Source organism: Phalaenopsis equestris, unplaced genomic scaffold, assembly GCF_001263595.1.
Source record: "Phalaenopsis equestris unplaced genomic scaffold, ASM126359v1 Scaffold000226, whole genome shotgun sequence".
NCBI lineage: Eukaryota > Viridiplantae > Streptophyta > Magnoliopsida > Asparagales > Orchidaceae > Phalaenopsis > Phalaenopsis equestris.
Window position 1 is genome coordinate 1,876,230 of NW_018164668.1, and position 17,027 is coordinate 1,893,256.

General features: G+C 34.7%; 1 protein-coding gene across 1 annotated transcript; it reads right to left on the reverse strand.

The window, feature by feature from the left end:
* Window positions 1-203: 203 nt before the first annotated feature.
* Window positions 204-15,497, reverse strand: LOC110023624 (protein LURP-one-related 7). The gene is made up of 3 exons (XM_020723117.1): window positions 15,002-15,497; window positions 1,341-1,550; window positions 204-572 (listed from the first exon to the last, which is right to left on the reverse strand). Exons 1-3 carry the CDS (start codon window positions 15,218-15,220, stop codon window positions 447-449), a joined length of 555 nt encoding a protein of 184 aa, XP_020578776.1. The 5' UTR covers window positions 15,221-15,497; the 3' UTR covers window positions 204-446.
* Between the last annotated feature and the right edge of the window lie 1,530 nt (window positions 15,498-17,027).

Consider the following 17,027-nt stretch of genomic DNA (forward strand, 5'->3'; position numbering starts at 1 on the left):
CTTTGTTGGGGAAAAGGGCGGGTTCGGGCCGTTAAAAAAAAGGGGCCAAAACACGAACACACATTTTGAGCTCGAGATATAAACGAGCCGAACACGTTTACACCTCTACCCACCATTAGTGTGTTCCTTTCTCATTCTAGGCCTCCAATGAGCTAAAGATTGGAAGAACCAACGTGTTCGTGCGAGAGAGAGAGAGAGAGAGCTATTCATAAGCTACATGAGCTGCTTCCCAACTGCAAAACTGTTCTGATTCCTACCCTCCTATCAACACAATGAGACCAGAAAGACAACTTACAGCGCAGCTATTCATGTCTCTAAGCTGTACTATGTCTACTGCTCAGAAAGGCAAAATCTGAACATACAGAACCAGACCACCTGATGGCATTAGATACAGCAGAAAGCTCATACAAATTGTTCACATTTCAGCTTTTAATTTCTCCTGCTTTTCAGTTCCCTCCAAAATAAGTTACAAGCATTGCCAGCATGAGGGGATGGTCTGCTCCAGGATACAGAGTAAGCCGAAATTTATTTCTTGAATAGATAAATTTCTTGAGCTTGTACAAGGGATTCGCCTGCAGAAAACAACAGGAGTTTATCATACTTTCTTTTACAAGCATACCATTCAATTCTTACGTATTTGATATTTAGTTTTTACATATATATCATCATATCTATGCATTTCACATATTGAAAGTTTAAAAAGTGGTCTTTTTTGTGATGTGAAATTTATTGGGCGGTATAGATGTAAAAAATCAATGTCTAAATGCTAGATATGTAAATACATAATAATTGAGTGCTATGTATGTAAATGCTGCTGTAAAAGAATCAATTTTTTTAAGATTTATATGTATATCACCACCAGATTCCTATGTATTTACATATGTTGCACCTAAACTTTGTGATTTACAATTTTACCATTCAAATCTTTTACATCACAATTAAAAAGCGAAATACATCATTTCATGCATAAGCAAGGCGGTATAGTTGTAAGAAGTTGAAGTTCAGGTGTTAGATATGAAATACATGGAAATTGGAGTGGTATATATGGATATCTTTCTTTTTAAAGGGAAGTTTACATAATACCACACAGTTCTTCTGTTTTAGTTTATCTAACACCCAAAATTTGATATTTACACTTATAAAACTTTGGTGTCATAAACTCATGCATAAAAACGTGTTCAAAAAATAGTGAGGGTGGTATTTTAGATGTGATGTTAAGGTGTTGAGCGGTATGCATGTAAATATGAATGTTTAGGTGTTAGATATGTAAATACATAAGACTTATTTGGTATGCACGTAAATCTTCGCCTTTTTTTTTAATAAATAAAGATAGAGATTACCTGAGCAACAATAGAATCTCCAGAGTATATTGTGCATGAGCGTTGGAACGGGCTGCCTTTCAAAATGAACTTCTGCTTCTCATCCCTGAAATTATCAGATGACACCAAGACTTCTAATTCTGTTTTGAATGTAGAGTAAGCCAATTTATGCACAGTGAACAACAAATCATTGGGTTCCCAACTGTACCCCTTGAAACCTTGCCACCCATCCTGCAAAAAAGAGAAAAATCACAGCTTAGATGAGAGTGCAAATGTTAGACTAATTGTGTAAGAGAAAAAACAACAAAAAAAAAATCAAGAAATATCAAAGATTGCGCGGAAAATCCTAGACAGCAAAAATCACGGGTAAAAGAGAAGAATTCATTAAATCAAAAAGAAGAGGAGTCGCACACGAGAGCGAGAGAAGCAAAAAAAAAATAATTATATGCATACCATTGAATTCCTATGTATTTACTTATTAACATTTAAATTTCAATATTTACATATATACCAGCTTACCAATGTGTGAAAATGTGTATTTCACTATTTAAAAGTTTAAATAGTGGTATTTTCATGTGATATTAAAGATATGGTTGCTATAAATGTGAAATGTAAATTTTAGGTGTTAGATAGGTATGTATGTAAATGCTCTAAGAAAATAATAATGATACATATCCGCCCAATACCTCCATCATGATTCCTAAAAAAAGTTTCCCATAAATTTGGTTTCATCATATATGTCGTAGAACAATTTTTTATGCTCGACATAATTCTGGTTACAAATTCTAACAATGAATACGGAAATTCATGTTTCATTGAAAGTAAAATCTTGCAGTTCTCCATAAGATAAGAGTATGAAACTTTCTTCATATTTAGCAAATAAGTACCTTATATAAGAAGATTTACATTCATACCTAATGTATTTACATAGCTAATACCTAAACTCAATTTGTACATATATACCACCATACCCATGCATGAAAACATGTAGTTCACTTTTCAAAAGTTAAACCCGTCGTATTTCTAATGTGATATGAAAGATTTTGGTGCTACAGATGTAAAAAAGTAAAGTTAAGGTATTAGATATGTAAATACATAGGAATTAGGTGGCATGCTGTAAATGCCCCATTTTAAATGCCATAGTAGATATTAATCAAGCCTTTCAACTTAAACTAACTCTGGATAATTGAGAAGATGTGGAAATAGCCATCTCAGACAAAGCATACAAATCATAAGGCAGGATTTGAAGCCAATGAGCCAATCTAACATTGCAACATAATATACAAAAAAACAGAAGAAATATATTATATTGAAAACAAATCCGAAAATTTCTAAACAAAACTAGTAGTTTTTAGTTTTTTACAATGCAAAAAATGTTTGAACTGGTTTCAAGTTAAGCCGAAACACAAGCTTCGAGCACAATTTCCCATTAGTCCATAACCTTTCAGTTTTCATAAAAAATCTAAAAACATGACATACAAGTTTGAACCGGTTTCAAGCTGGTAATTTTTTTAATTAAACTTTAAAAGTATATAAGCCAATTATATTTAAATAAAGCTGATGTTCCTCGTAAATAACGACTGGCTTGATACTTTTCATTTCTCTGAGGTAAATCACCTCAACAGAACTGATTCTGATCACTCCCCCCTTCTCCTAAGGGTGGAGTACCTCCCTAATCCAACGGTTAAACTTTTAGGTTCTTGAATATGTGGGTCACTCATCCTAACTTCTTGGAATCATAAAAATCCATGGATTTCCTTATGGCAATCACATAAGAATATGGCAACTATGTTTAAAAGCTGGAATTGGGAGGTTTGTGGAGATGTTTTCAAAGCTGTTGTGGTTGCTGAGGAACAGGTTTCCAAAATTGAAAAAGAGGTTGAAGATGAGGTGAAGCAGGAGGAAGATCTTGTAAGAGCTCAAGGTATCTTAGAGGATTGTCTGCAAAGAGAAACTGATTTTCTAAAACAGAAATCCTCTTATCTTAGCTACTTGGAAGGGGACAGGAACACAAAGTTCTTTCAAGTGTGTATAAAACAAAAAAGACAAGATAGTGCAATCATTTGAATTAAAAATAAAGAGGATATTTGGATTCATTCCCAAACTGATATAATCCAATCTGCTATAGATTACTTTAGTACTTTATTCAAAGAAGTGGAGTTCAATAGAATACAATTGGATAGAAGTGTTTTCCTTATTAACACTGGAAATGTTTACTTTACCACTCTTGGCAATAGTCCTGATGATCTAGAAGTGCTGGAGGCACTCAAAACCATTGATAAAAGTAAAATGGTTGGTCCGGATGGGTTTACATCTGCCTTCTATATACATGCTTGGGATATTGCTAAAACTGACGTGGTTGTTGCCATTCAAAGCTTTTTTCATGGTGACATTCCCCGTAAATATTTTAAATGTTTTACTATTGTTCTCATTCCTAAAGATAATTTGCAGCATAAGTGTGAAAATTTTAGGCCAATTAGCTTAACTACTGTGGTCTCTAAAATCATAAATAAATTATTGTAAAGAGGCTTCAAACTTTGTTGAATGATCCTATTTGCCCGCAACACACTGCTTTCACTAATGAAAGAAGTATAAATGACAACATCTTGATCACAAAAGAACTATTAATGAATCTTGACTCAAAATGCAGAGGTGGTAATGGGGTTATAAAGCTTGATATAAACAAAACTTTTGATAGCATTAATTGGTATTTCTTTCTTGATGTGCTTAAAAGTAGAGGGGTTTAAAATAGGATAACAATTATTACTCCATTCTTGTCATTTCAAATCGGAGAGGGGCTTAAAATAGGGAGATCCTCTACCACCTATTTCTTTTATGCTTGTTGTAGATTATCTTTCTATGAAGCTAAATTATCTCCTGGGTGGTCATCAAAATTACAGGCACCATGCTAAAAGGAGTGAATTAATATCTCATCTTGCTTTTGCTAATGATATCATTATTTTCTGTAATATGAGCAAGAACTGTATCGAACATATTACCTCCATACTAACTCATTTTAAACAGGTCTATAGTATGGTTTTCAGTAAAAACAAATGTGAGTTGTTATTTAGCAAGCATATTCCTACCAAAAGGAGCATTGGATTCTTCAGCATACAGGTTTCAAACAGCGTATCCTCCCCTTTAAATACCTTGGTATTAATTTGAATACTAATAAGAGGAAGAATATTCCTTTTTATGATGTTTTACTTAAAATCTCTAAAAGAATACAAAGCTGGGAAAATGCAGTGCTATCCTTTGGTGGTAGGCTTGCTTCGGAATGTCTTAAATTCCTTCCCAATGTATGTATTGCAAATTGCTAAAATGAGTAAAATAATGCAAACTAAATTGAAAGAATTTTCAACAAATTTCTATGGGCCGGGCATGGTACTGGAATCCATTGGACCCCTTGGAGAAAACTTTGCAAACCTAAGAAGAATGGTGGTTTAGGATTCAGGTCCTTCAACCATTTTATGGAGATTAATTTTTGTAATCTCTGGATTAAATAGAATAAAGACCAGAGTATTTGGGCTCAATTTATGAATAAAAAATATGGCGAGCCAGATCACCCATGCTCTTATAAGGCAGGGAATTCCATAATGTGGAGGAAGATGCTAAAGGTTAGGGAAAAAGATGAACTTTTTATAGCCTGGGATTTTGGTAAAGGTGGCATTGGGTTTTGGCTTAATGATTGAGCTTCTTTGGATCCTTTTAAAGACTTCTCTAATGGTATCAGCCATTCACATCAAAAAGTGGCTGATTTTTGGATTAATAATAAGTGGACTAGAGATAAGCTCTTGCATTGCTTACCTCATGATCTGGTTAAATATATTATGAATATTCCTTTTGATAAATCAAAAAAAAGATAAGGTGTTATTAAAAACTCCTGTTTCTGGTTCACTATCCAGCACATTGCTAACAGAATACATTTGCATCAAAATATCGAAGGTGAACCTTAGGAACTCCTTTCTCAAACCATCCCAGTCTTTCTTTGCATAGAGATTAAACTATAAACTATTACCTGTGGATGATATCTTAAAATTAAAAGGGATTACATTGACATCTTGTTGCCTCATGTGCAGGCAAGATGATGAGCAATTTAATCATCTCTTTTTCTCTTGCAGATATGCGTTGGAAATTTGGAAAAGTATGGCTTATACTTCTGGTATTTTTCTACCTGAAAAGGGGTACAACTCCTTCGATCAATGCAAACATTATTGTCATCCAAATAATAACAATTTTATAACTACACAAAACTTGATTCCCTACATAGTTTGTTGGTTTCTGTGGTTGGAAAGAAACAAAAGGAAGCATCATAATTTGATCTTCCCAGCTGATAGAATTTTGGTTCACATAAAATTCTTTATCGCAAAGGCTATTGATTTTAATAAGGCAGCAGTTTTGACTAAAAAAACTATAAATTACTCCTATGGGTCAATAAAGGGTATTTCTCTAAAAAATAATTGTACATTGACAAAATGGGAGAAGCCCTGTAGGCCTTTTCTAAAGCTAAATGTGGATGGTAGTCTTAAAAATATAATGTTGGTGCTGGTGGAATAATTAGAGATCATTTGGGAGTTGGCTTACTATCATTTTATGCTCCTTGTGATGCCTCTTCAGCTCTTTTTGCTGAATTCACTACTCTTTATCTACAACTTAATCATTGATATGGATGATGGTTCTTTATTTCAAATTGTTAGAAGGGAAATAAGCTGCATGGGAATGTTATTTTGCTCTGGAACAAGATAAAAGAGATGTTGCCTAATTTCAATATACATAGGTCTCTTGTATATAGAGAAGCAAATAAGCGAACTGATTATTTTGATAAGCTGGGAGCCAATTCTGGGGAGGTTTATGTGGGTTCTGTTTTCGATTCAAATCTAAAGTTACTTTTACATGGGGACTGTTTGGATATCCCTCATATCATAACCTTTCATTGAATATTTGAAGTCATATCTTGACTACCATACACATTTCCTGATATATGACTGTCATATATATATGTCTATTTTGTTTTTGTCCGGTTCTTTACTGATGCAGGAAACAAAATGGATTTGATGGTCTGCTGCTGTATAGCGAAGCTGATTATTGCTTCTGAAGTTGATTTTTTGGGAGTTTATGCTGATGATCTATCATTAACTGGAACTGGACATTTGGGAATATATGTTTTGATGTTGAGATGTCGTTTAATGCTACGATTTTGGTTATTAGACACATTTTACTTTTATTGGTCTGACATTTGGGCATTCATATATCTCGATATTTAAAAGGTACATACATTTTCTAGACTGTTTGTCTATTTTTCACTTTGTTGATGCAGGAATTATTAATGGGGTTTTGATGCTCTGGTGTTGTTTGTTGAAACCATTTGCTGGATTGGAATTGGTTTTGTGAGCCAATGATGGTGATACACTCATTGACTGAAACTAGACTTTTGGAACTGTTGTTGTTGGGTAGATGCTGCTCTATGAAGCTGTTCTACTAATCTGGCTCTTGGATTTTGATATCTCTTTATTGCTTAATGCTGTTGCTTGCTGTTTTTTACCATTTGGGCATTTACCTGTCCTTGTTTTTTCTATTTCCCTAGCTTAATTTTTTATCGAAAAAAAAATAAAACTGTTTTTAAACTTTTCTTTGATTTGAGTTGTATCCTAGGATGGAGGATCCATAGGTTTTTCTTTTTCTTTTGGGTCTTGTAATGGGTGTAGTTTGGAACCTCTATCCCATCCTATGTAATCTTTTTTTATGATGTATAAAATTCCCTAGGGGGTTTAAAAAAAAAGGCTGATGTTACGGCTCTAACAAAAGTTTAATTATAAATTTTCCTTCGTTTAAATCACAATCATAAACCCAATTGTTGTAAATAATTGTAAGCCTCTTAATATACTTTTCATTATTGTCTCAACATTTTCATTTAATAAATATGTACATATTCGAAGTATTATCATGATCTTAGTATTACTACTGCATCTTGACTATTTATTAAAAGCATTTCCATGACTATAATAAGAAGATGAATGCTTAAAGTTTTTATCCTTAACGTAATCCTACTTCGATTGAAAGTACTACAGTGACAATAATTACAGCCAATTAAAATCACTTCCTCATCACACCTTTCTTCGTAGCATAAGAAAATTGTTTTTCTAATGCCGACATGATTTTTCAAGGCTTTGATTGCACCACCCCCACCCAAACAGCAAACCTATAAATATGTTCCTATTCGATTATCATAATCAAAACATGTTTTTTATTCTAATATTGATAAAAAAATATTTTTTTATAACTTAGCTCTTAAAGTTTTACTAAAAATATTCGATAATCATACTTGTAGAATTTTGTCCTTGTAGGAAATCTGCATTGAGAAGGAAGTTATTTCCTCCTCTCAGAATATATATATATTGTGTAATGTAATTGTTGTAAAATTATTTTTTTCCAATAGAATTCAATACCACCCCAATATCTCAAAAAATCTTCACATCTTAATATTTTCCTCATTTGAAAAAAAAGGTTTATGTCTATGCATTGTATTTATAAAGTTACTATTAAATAAACTTATGGCAACTTTGTTACAGATGAGCCAAATAATCAGTAACTAGTAATGTGATTATGCCTATCCATTTTGTCATGATGAGGGCAAGCTCGTTGTCGTCAATGACTCCATGAAAAGCAAGAAGCAAATATCTTGCAATAATTATCAAATTTTGAATAAATAAGTTGAATGTATTTTCCTTTGCTTTTATTCCAATAAATAATCGTCTGTACAATCTATTTTAGGTACATAATATTCTGTATAAACTATTCTAGATAACTTAATTAATACATATGCCTACTCTAAATATTCTGCTAAAAGGAAAGATTTCATGTCAATATAATATTTCCTTCTTTGCAGTATTGTGAAGAAGAAAACTCTTTATTTACTCATGATTGATATCCCCCCTCAAATTGATGTTGTCTGATTAAGAAACATCAATTTACCAACAAGAAACTGATGACACTGTCGAAAAAGAGTCTTAGTAAATATATCAGTCGTTTGAAGATCAGAGGTGATATGAGGAAGAGATATAACATCATCCTCATAAGCTTCTCAAATGGAAACTTCAATGTGTTTAGTGCGCTCATGAAAGACGAGATTAGCAGCAATCTGGATAGCGCTCCTATTATCTGCATGAAGAGAAGTAGACTCAAGCTGGGGAAAACCAAGCTCAACCAGCACACCCTGAAGCCAAATGATCTCAAAACAAGCAGAGGACATAGCGCAATATTTTGATTCAATAGATGTCTTAGACACTCGATCTTGTTTCTTGCTCTTCCAAAAAATTAAAGAGTTATCGAGAAACATGCATTATCCAGTAATAGGTCGGCGTGTATCAGAACAACCAGCTCAATCGGCATCACTATAGGCTGTTAAGTTGATAGGAGACTTCGCCGAAAAGAACAAACCACGATGAGGAGTACCTTTCAAATACCGAACAATACGTCGAACTGCAGCTAAATGAAGATGTGTAGGGGCTTGCATAAATTGACTAACTTGTTGTACAGCAAATGAAATATCAGGACGTGTAATAGCCAATTAATTGAGACTCCCAACAAGTTGTCGATAAAGAGATAGTTCAGATAGAAATTCACCACCATTCTGTTGATATTTGACATTTACTTCCAAAGGAGTGTCAGCAGAGCGACCATCTTGAAGACCAGCCAAAGCAATGAGTCCCTTCGTATAGTTGTGCTGATGAAAGAAAATACCAGTGGGAGAAGAGTGAACCTCAAGTCCTAAGAAATAAGTTAATGATCCCAAATCTTTCATATGAAAAGAACATTAAAGATGCTTTTGTAGCTGAGACATCAATTGATTGTCAGATCCCGTGATGATAATATCATCAACATAGACTAATAACAAAACAATTCTCTTGTCAATTTTGCAATGAAATAACGAAGAATCATATTTACTTTGAATAAAAGAGAAACTAAGAAGGGTATTGCGAAACTTTTCAAACCAGACCCGTGGAGCCCGTTTTAAACCGTATAGTGATCGTTTGAGCTTACAAACATCATGTGAAGGTGTAAAAAACAAGCCTTGAGGAGGAGTTATATAGACATCTTCTTTGAGATCCCCATGTAAGAATGCATTCTTAACATTCATCTGCTTTAAGAATCAGCTTTTAGATGCAGCAATAGATAATACCAGCAGTACAGTTATAATCTTAGCCACAGGTACAAATGTTTCTTCATAATTAATCTCGTATTCTTGTCGATTGCCAAAAGCTACCAATCTTACTTATATTTGTCAAGAGAGCCATCAAATCGGAGTTTAAGAAAGTAAATCCATTTACAACCAATGGGTTTAATATCGATAGGACATGAAACAATATCCCAAGTGTGATCGTCTTGAAATGTCTGAAATTCCTCTTACATGGCTTTTACCCAGCAAGCCTGTTTAGCAGCCTGAAAGTAAGAGGTAGGAACAGTAGTATTAGTTAGAATTGCAAAATACCAATATCTATCCGAAGGACGGATACGCCGAGTTGATCGTCGAAGACTTATTGGAGCAATTTCCGGATCAGGGTCAGGGAGGATTGGAGGTGAAAGGGGCTGACGTCGTGTGTAGACAATGTCCGGTATGAACTGTTTATCCGCAGAGTAATTATCAAATTGTGGAAGTATAACTGTATCCGATGTCGATACATGATGCTGAAAGTAATATTCATGCTCAAAGAAAATCACATTCCAAGAAATATATCAGCGACTATTAATTGAATCATAACACAAAACCTTTATGATTAGGACTATACCTCATAAAGGCACATCGTACTGACTGAGCTGTCAACTTATGACGTTCATAAGCAGGTAGAAGAACAAAGCAAACACATCTGAAAGTATGTAGCATATGATAATTAGGATGTTTACCAAAAAATCGATAGTAGGGAGAATCATACTTCAATTGTTGAGATGGTAAACGATTAATGAGATAAACTGCAGTAGATAAAACTTCAGTCCAAAATTTAGCTGAAACAGAGGATTCTATCAGTAATGTGTGCACAGTATCTAATAGATGTCGATTTTTTCGTTCAACAACTCTTATTTTGTTGCGGTGTATAGGAACATGAACATTGTGAAATAATACATTTGTTATGGAGAAATGCTTCAAACTCATTAGACATGTATTCACCGTCATTATCATATCGTAATTTTTTTTAAGCAAGCAGAGAACTGAGTTTCAAAATATGCTAAAAAATTTTGAAATACAGTAAAAACTTCTGCTTTAGAGTGCAAAAAAGAGATCCAAGTAAATCGACTGTAATCATCAATAAATATCACAAAATATCTATATTGCGCATGTGAAATAAATTGTGGAATTCCCCAAACATCACTATGAATAATGTCAAAACATTTATTGGCACAACTATCTGAATATGGAAAAGGTAATGTCTTACTTTTTTCAAGTTTACAAACAGAACAGTCCACTACTAAATTTTTATCTGCAGAATGAAAAACACCATTTTTAATTAAATGTTTCAACACCATATCATTTGGATGACCCAATCTTTTATGTCATATGTCTATCTTATTTTCAACAACTGAAGAAGTTAATGACATATTCTGAGGAACTGTGAATTGTAATGGAAATAGCCTGCCCAATTTAGGCCCCTTCGCTATCACATTCCCCGACACATGATCCTGCACAGTACAACCATCACGAGAAAAATATACGTCACAGTTATTATCCATAATTTTACCAACAGAGAGTAAATTAGCAGATAATTTAGGAGAAATCAAGACATGTCTGAAGGAGTTAATATCACCAGCTGTTGTAATTGGAATATTATTTCCATCGGCAACCTGAATATGTTGAGTATCAGTGTACGGTCGTTGGTTATGCAATAAATTAGATGTGTTAGTCATGTGATTTGTGACGCCTGAACCAACAAACCAAGGAGAAGGGACAGAAGTAATAGTTTTACCCTTCCCTTGAAGGTCGAGAGCAGAAAAAGCTGAGAATCATTTGTTGAACCATATCTGGAGTAACAACTGATTGATTATTGCTAGCAACTGTGGATGTCGAGCCAGGACTGTGAGTTTCGGATACCGTGGCATGAAGTGCTTGTGGTTTGCAGTTCTCGGGGCGTGTAGGGCACTCCGTAAGGGTATGTTCATTTTGCTTGCAATAATTACAATACTTATTTTTACAATTTCACGCAATATGACCAAATTTCTTGCAGCTGTAGCACTGCACTGATCCCTTCCCTTTGGTCTGAGCAGCATGTCATATTAATTATTTCTGATGATCCACCTGTTGTACTAATAGCAGCTTGTGTCGACAATTTTTGTTCTTCGCGCAGTAATTCACGAAAACAAATATCCAAACAAGGAACTAGATCTCTGTTCATCAGCTCAGCTCGCACAATTTCAAATTCAAGTCTGAGCTTCATTAAAAACTGATCACGGCGACTTTCTTATGAATAACCTGAAGACTAGCTAAGTTCTCCTTTGACACCTTAGCATAGATAATGTCAGTATATTCGCTCCATAAATTTAGAAAGCAAAAATAATATTGTTCAATTGAAAGATTGCCCTAACTATAATTACTCATGTCAAGTTCCAATTGGAAATGTTTCGCAGAATTATCTTGATTGTAAACGCGTTTCAAGTATTCTCACATTTCTTTAGCGGTGTCAAAGGATCGTAAATTGTTCATCATATGAGTCTCAATAGATCCCAAAATCCAAGAAACAATTTGAGCATCCTTTGCTTCCCATTGACCAAGATTTTTTGCCTTAGTAGGAAGTGGAGAAGTCTCATCAATATGACCCCAAAGCTTCTTCCCTTTTAAGAACATTCTAAGCTGAAATTCTCATGCAGCATAATTTTTTCCCGTAAATTTGATAGCTATAATTTCAGAAGACATTCTAAATAGAATTTTAGTGGATTGAAATCAACCACAAAAAAAATCACAGAGTCAAGATACTGCTTTTCGGGATCGAGCCAATGTCGGAATCAGCGATGACGGGATCGAGCCGGCCGATCTCGGAATCGGCGGATGAGCAGACGGATCGCGGAATCAACGGATGACAGGTCGGGATCGCGGGATCGTGGAATCGGCGGAGACGGGATCGAGCCGAACTTGGAATTGGCGGATGAACAAACAGATCGCAGGATCGCGGAATCAGCAGACGACGGGTCGGGATCGCAGGAGAATAGGGGTCGGGCCCGGTCGCGGAATCGGGGGATCCGGGATCGAGCCAATCTCGGAATCGGCGGATGAGCAGACGGATCGCGGGATCGCGGAATCGGAGGATGACGGGTCGGGATCGTGGAATTGGCGGAGACGGGATCGTGCCGATCTCGGAATCGGTGGATGAGCAGATGGATCGCGGCAAATACGATCGCAACAAAGCGGATCGCGGTTCGGCAGCGAATTTCCTTGAACTTGGACGAAGGTGAAAGAAAATGCCGCAAAACTTAAACAAAGACAAGAACGAGTGCTCCTAACGAGGAAGCGGACGAAGATGACAGCGAAGATTCCCTTCGTTATTTCCGACGAAGATAACAAAAGTTAAGAATAACAACAAGGATTCAGACCGATTCAAGCTCTGATACCATATCAAATTTTGAACAAATAGGTTGAATGTCTTTTCCTTTGCTTTCATTCCAATAAATAATTGTTTGTACAATCTATTTTAGGTACATAATATTTTGTATAAGCTATTCTATGTAACTTAATTAATGCATATGCCTAATCTAAATATTCAGCTAAAAGCAAAGATTTCATGCCAATATAATCTTTACTTCTTTGCAGTATTGCGAAGAAGGAAACTCTTTATTTACTCGTGATTGATAATAATGAGCCACATGATGAGTCAAGCTCCTTGTCTCCATTAATGAGATGGATGCTAAAATGTTCAAAAAGAAGAGTAATGAGCAATTGAAGAAATAAATATATATGCTAAAAATGTAAAAAACATCAAACTTTAGAGTGGTATAACGCGAGAATGAAGAAGATGAATTTGAAATGATAAAGTGAGATCAAATTCAAGAAGAGCATGTCTTGAGGATGAAATTGAAGAAATAAAGAAAGATATAATTAAATTATTCTAACATATCTAAACATGAATTTGGGTAATTTGTGTTAACAGTATGAGCCCAGTTGGATTATTAAGTAATTTCATAGGGGTATCAATTATTTGATGATAAAAAAAGGTTTTCAATATTAATTTTCTTGATATTTGATGGTTCTATTTATTAACTAACTAAAGATGAAAGTAGTTAAAGCACGTGCAATCTGAAGAATATTTAAAATGAAAAATTGATTTAATGACAAGGATGCAACGATATTTCAAGTGTTTGTGCTCAGTATAGGTTGTGTGGTTATGAATTTAATTGATTAAAGTAAAGATAGATTGGTCCTCAAACTCAATTATGTATGAACAAATCTAAATTAACAAAAATCCTACTTTGTATACTTAACTATAAATATATTATATAAAATGCCTATGAACTTATTAAGAATCTACACATTAAAAATGCAATATTGGCGTTGTTTTATGGTACTATCTGGGATCAAATCATGTATCATGATGCATGGCACATATATGATGGCATATAATCTATGACCAAAATTTGTACTGATTAGTTTGACTTATAACATGACTACCATAAAAGTCAACAATTTTTTTTTTGCCTATCTACTGGGCTACACCTCATGATTGTAAGTTAGAATATTTATTCACATTGGAAGGAATAAATTGTAGAGTTGATAATACAAGTAGTAGCCCCGCTTGATTACTATAAGCTCTTGAGTTGACAAGTGTTCATCCATAACTGTATTGTGCTCAACTTGGCTTTAATTTTTCAACTTAATACAATGGTTCGATGGGGTCCATTATCATACTTGAGCACATTTCAAAGAGAACGACCACCAAATATGCTCCATACAGTTGAATTAACTCTCGGTATATCACACTTAACGATGTTAAAACTTTAAATTTGAGGGAAAGTGATATCCAATATTAAGAAGATGATAGATGAACCACATATTATCATCCAAAAAACATAGCCAATCGAGTCCCTAATACATTATTTGAAACCCACATCCATTAGTTAAATCTTTTAGCATCTCCATTGCCTAATGTATTGGACTCAACTTAAGTACACTGTGCTCCATCCTCTTAAACCATGTTCACCCTCAAAAACATTGCTCTCTGGTACCTTAACAACACATTTTCTTCAATGACTCCATGAAGAGCAAACATTGATATATAATCTATATGCTTTCATCATCCCAATCCAATTACAAGCAAATTGTTTCCAACCTCACTTAACTATTCATTCCAATTAAAATCTTCATTTAAAATTATCTCATTTAAGCAATCTTCTTAAGCAATTTTTAAACATGTCTATAAGAGCTCCACCGCTCATTCTTCAACCAACTCAATCCATTTTCAGCTACCTCATCCTAACAGATTTTCTTCTGAAATTCTCTAATGTCCTCAGTTCACACTTCCCCCTTCCCAATTTACAACAACTACCCTAACAACTTCATCTCATCAGCAACTTTCAGACATTTCTTCTAATTTTAGCCATACGTCTGTTGAGGAGCTTTCTACAGCACACAATTCCACTCTCCAAATTCACTGAATATAAACACACATGAAATCAAGAAGATGAAGACGAGTTAGGGTTAGACTCACATCAAGATGGACGGCCGTGATTAGAGTGGTCGCGTCTGCATCGAGGAGAGTGACGACTCGTCGTGGAGAAGAGCTGAACGATCGGCACTGGATCAGGTGAAGGAGGTTTCCATACGCATCATATACCTTGAAATCGCAGCCCTTGAGACCAACTCGGCACTTTCGAATCGTGTAATCCGTCGGAATTTCCCAGGTCGCCGGAAAGATCGCCTCCGCCATCTCGCGCAGAGGTGAGCAGGAGACCGCGATTGGGATTGACAAAGGGCATCAATTCATCGATTCAATCTGTCGCAGGCCTCAGAAACTACAGGTCAAAGGAGGATTTTTAGGGCTTTTTTATTGAAGACGAGAAGAGTTCAAACTGGATGTTGGTCCGGAGGATTTAAAAAAAAACAAAAATCGATGAGCATAGCTCGATTGAAGCGATCGCCGTGGCCGCCCCGTTCCTTCGGCCGCCTCTTCCAAAAAATAGAGAGAGAGAGAGAGAGAGAGAGAGAGAGAGAGAGATTAAACGTCGACATCGACTTTCACATCTCCATTAAACAAAGCTTGAGATGAGTTAGCAGGATAAGAGCTGGGGTGCAAGTGAGTCAATCCAACTCAGTGAGCTGGCTCGAGTTTGGGCCAATGAGTGGCTCTTGAGCTAAGCTCGATGAGCTAATAAGCTAAGCTCGAGCTAGCCCCGACTTCTTTTGGGAATCCAAGAGTCCCATTTTTCTCTCTTCTTTTTTCTATTTTGGACATGAGGGATAATTAATCATAAAATAATCACTACAGTATTTCTATTTTTATCGGCAAGTTTCCTCTAACATTTTGAGAGGAAGGCTTTAATGTATAAAAGATCAACACCTAGTGTGTAATCTCACGTCGGTGATGTGATGGCGGCTTGGGCAAAAAGCTTGGCCTCGAAGTTGAATTGTGCACTAAATGTTGAACGAATAGATATTTCTTGATTTAAGCATTCTTTAACCACTTCTTCTGGTGGGCTTAATTCAGCCACTTAGGCTAGCAGACCCACTTCAACCACTTCGCCCGATAGGCTTAACTCAGCTACTTCGGTCGATAGGCCTGTTTCAGCCACACTTCGACCGGTGAATCTGATTTCTGTGAATAATATATCACCGTGAATCTGAAAATTTTAGTCATACATTCAACCCTGTAAATTCTTTTTCATATAAATATATTATTAAAAATTTAATAATATTTTTTTTACAAAATTGAGAAAATTGATGGTGGGCCGTCAATTATGTGTCCATTAGCACCTTTCATTTTTACTAATTTAATGTCTTAGTGTCATTTTATTATTTAGGGCTAAAATGCCAAATGTCATTCTAAAATATATTTACATTATTTTTTTCTTATCACTAAATTTAATTTATTATAAATATAAATTTAAAAGCCAAATAATAATTAAGACATATTAAAGAAAGATTTACATACATACCACTTAATTCTTATGTATTTACACACGTAACCCCTAAATTTTAGTTTTTACATATAATTTCTTAAATGTTAAAATAGTGGTGCTTAATTTTGATTTGATGTGAAAAATTTAGGTTTTATAAATGCAAGCAATTAAATTTTAGTTGTTGGATATGTAAATAAATAGGAATTGGGGGGTATGTATGTAAATGGCACTATATTGAATGTAAATCAATTTGTCTATAATTTATTCCTTAATCAAGCAAACTTCAAAGTTCAAACGCTAAAATAAATGGGTAATTAAATGTTGAATTGATAAATTCAAATAAATATTAGAAAATGGGAAGAATTATTATTTTAGGGGTTTATTAGTTATATTATATATAACATATTACTCAATTCCTATGCATTTTGACATGCATACTATGTTATTTTAATTAAGAAGCTGTTAAGTAATTACAAATAAATTAATCTAATTATAACAAATTAGATAATATTATTAATGAATTACTAATTAATGTATCTCTCCCTCTCCCGATTTCGACCAAAGCCATTGCCTGTGTGACTGAATCAGGCAATACAAGTGCTATTGTAGTGAGTTAGA

Coding starts and splice junctions, on each gene's coding strand:
- LOC110023624 (XM_020723117.1), bottom strand. CDS start 15,220: ATGGCGGAGGCGATCTTTCCGGCGACCTGGGAAATTCCGACGGATTAC. Junction 1,551..15,001: donor TCACGGCCGTCCATCTTGAT/GTGAGTCTAACC, acceptor TCTTTTTTGCAG/GATGGGTGGCAAGGTTTCAA. Junction 573..1,340: donor GAGATTCTATTGTTGCTCAG/GTAATCTCTATC, acceptor TGTTTTCTGCAG/GCGAATCCCTTGTACAAGCT.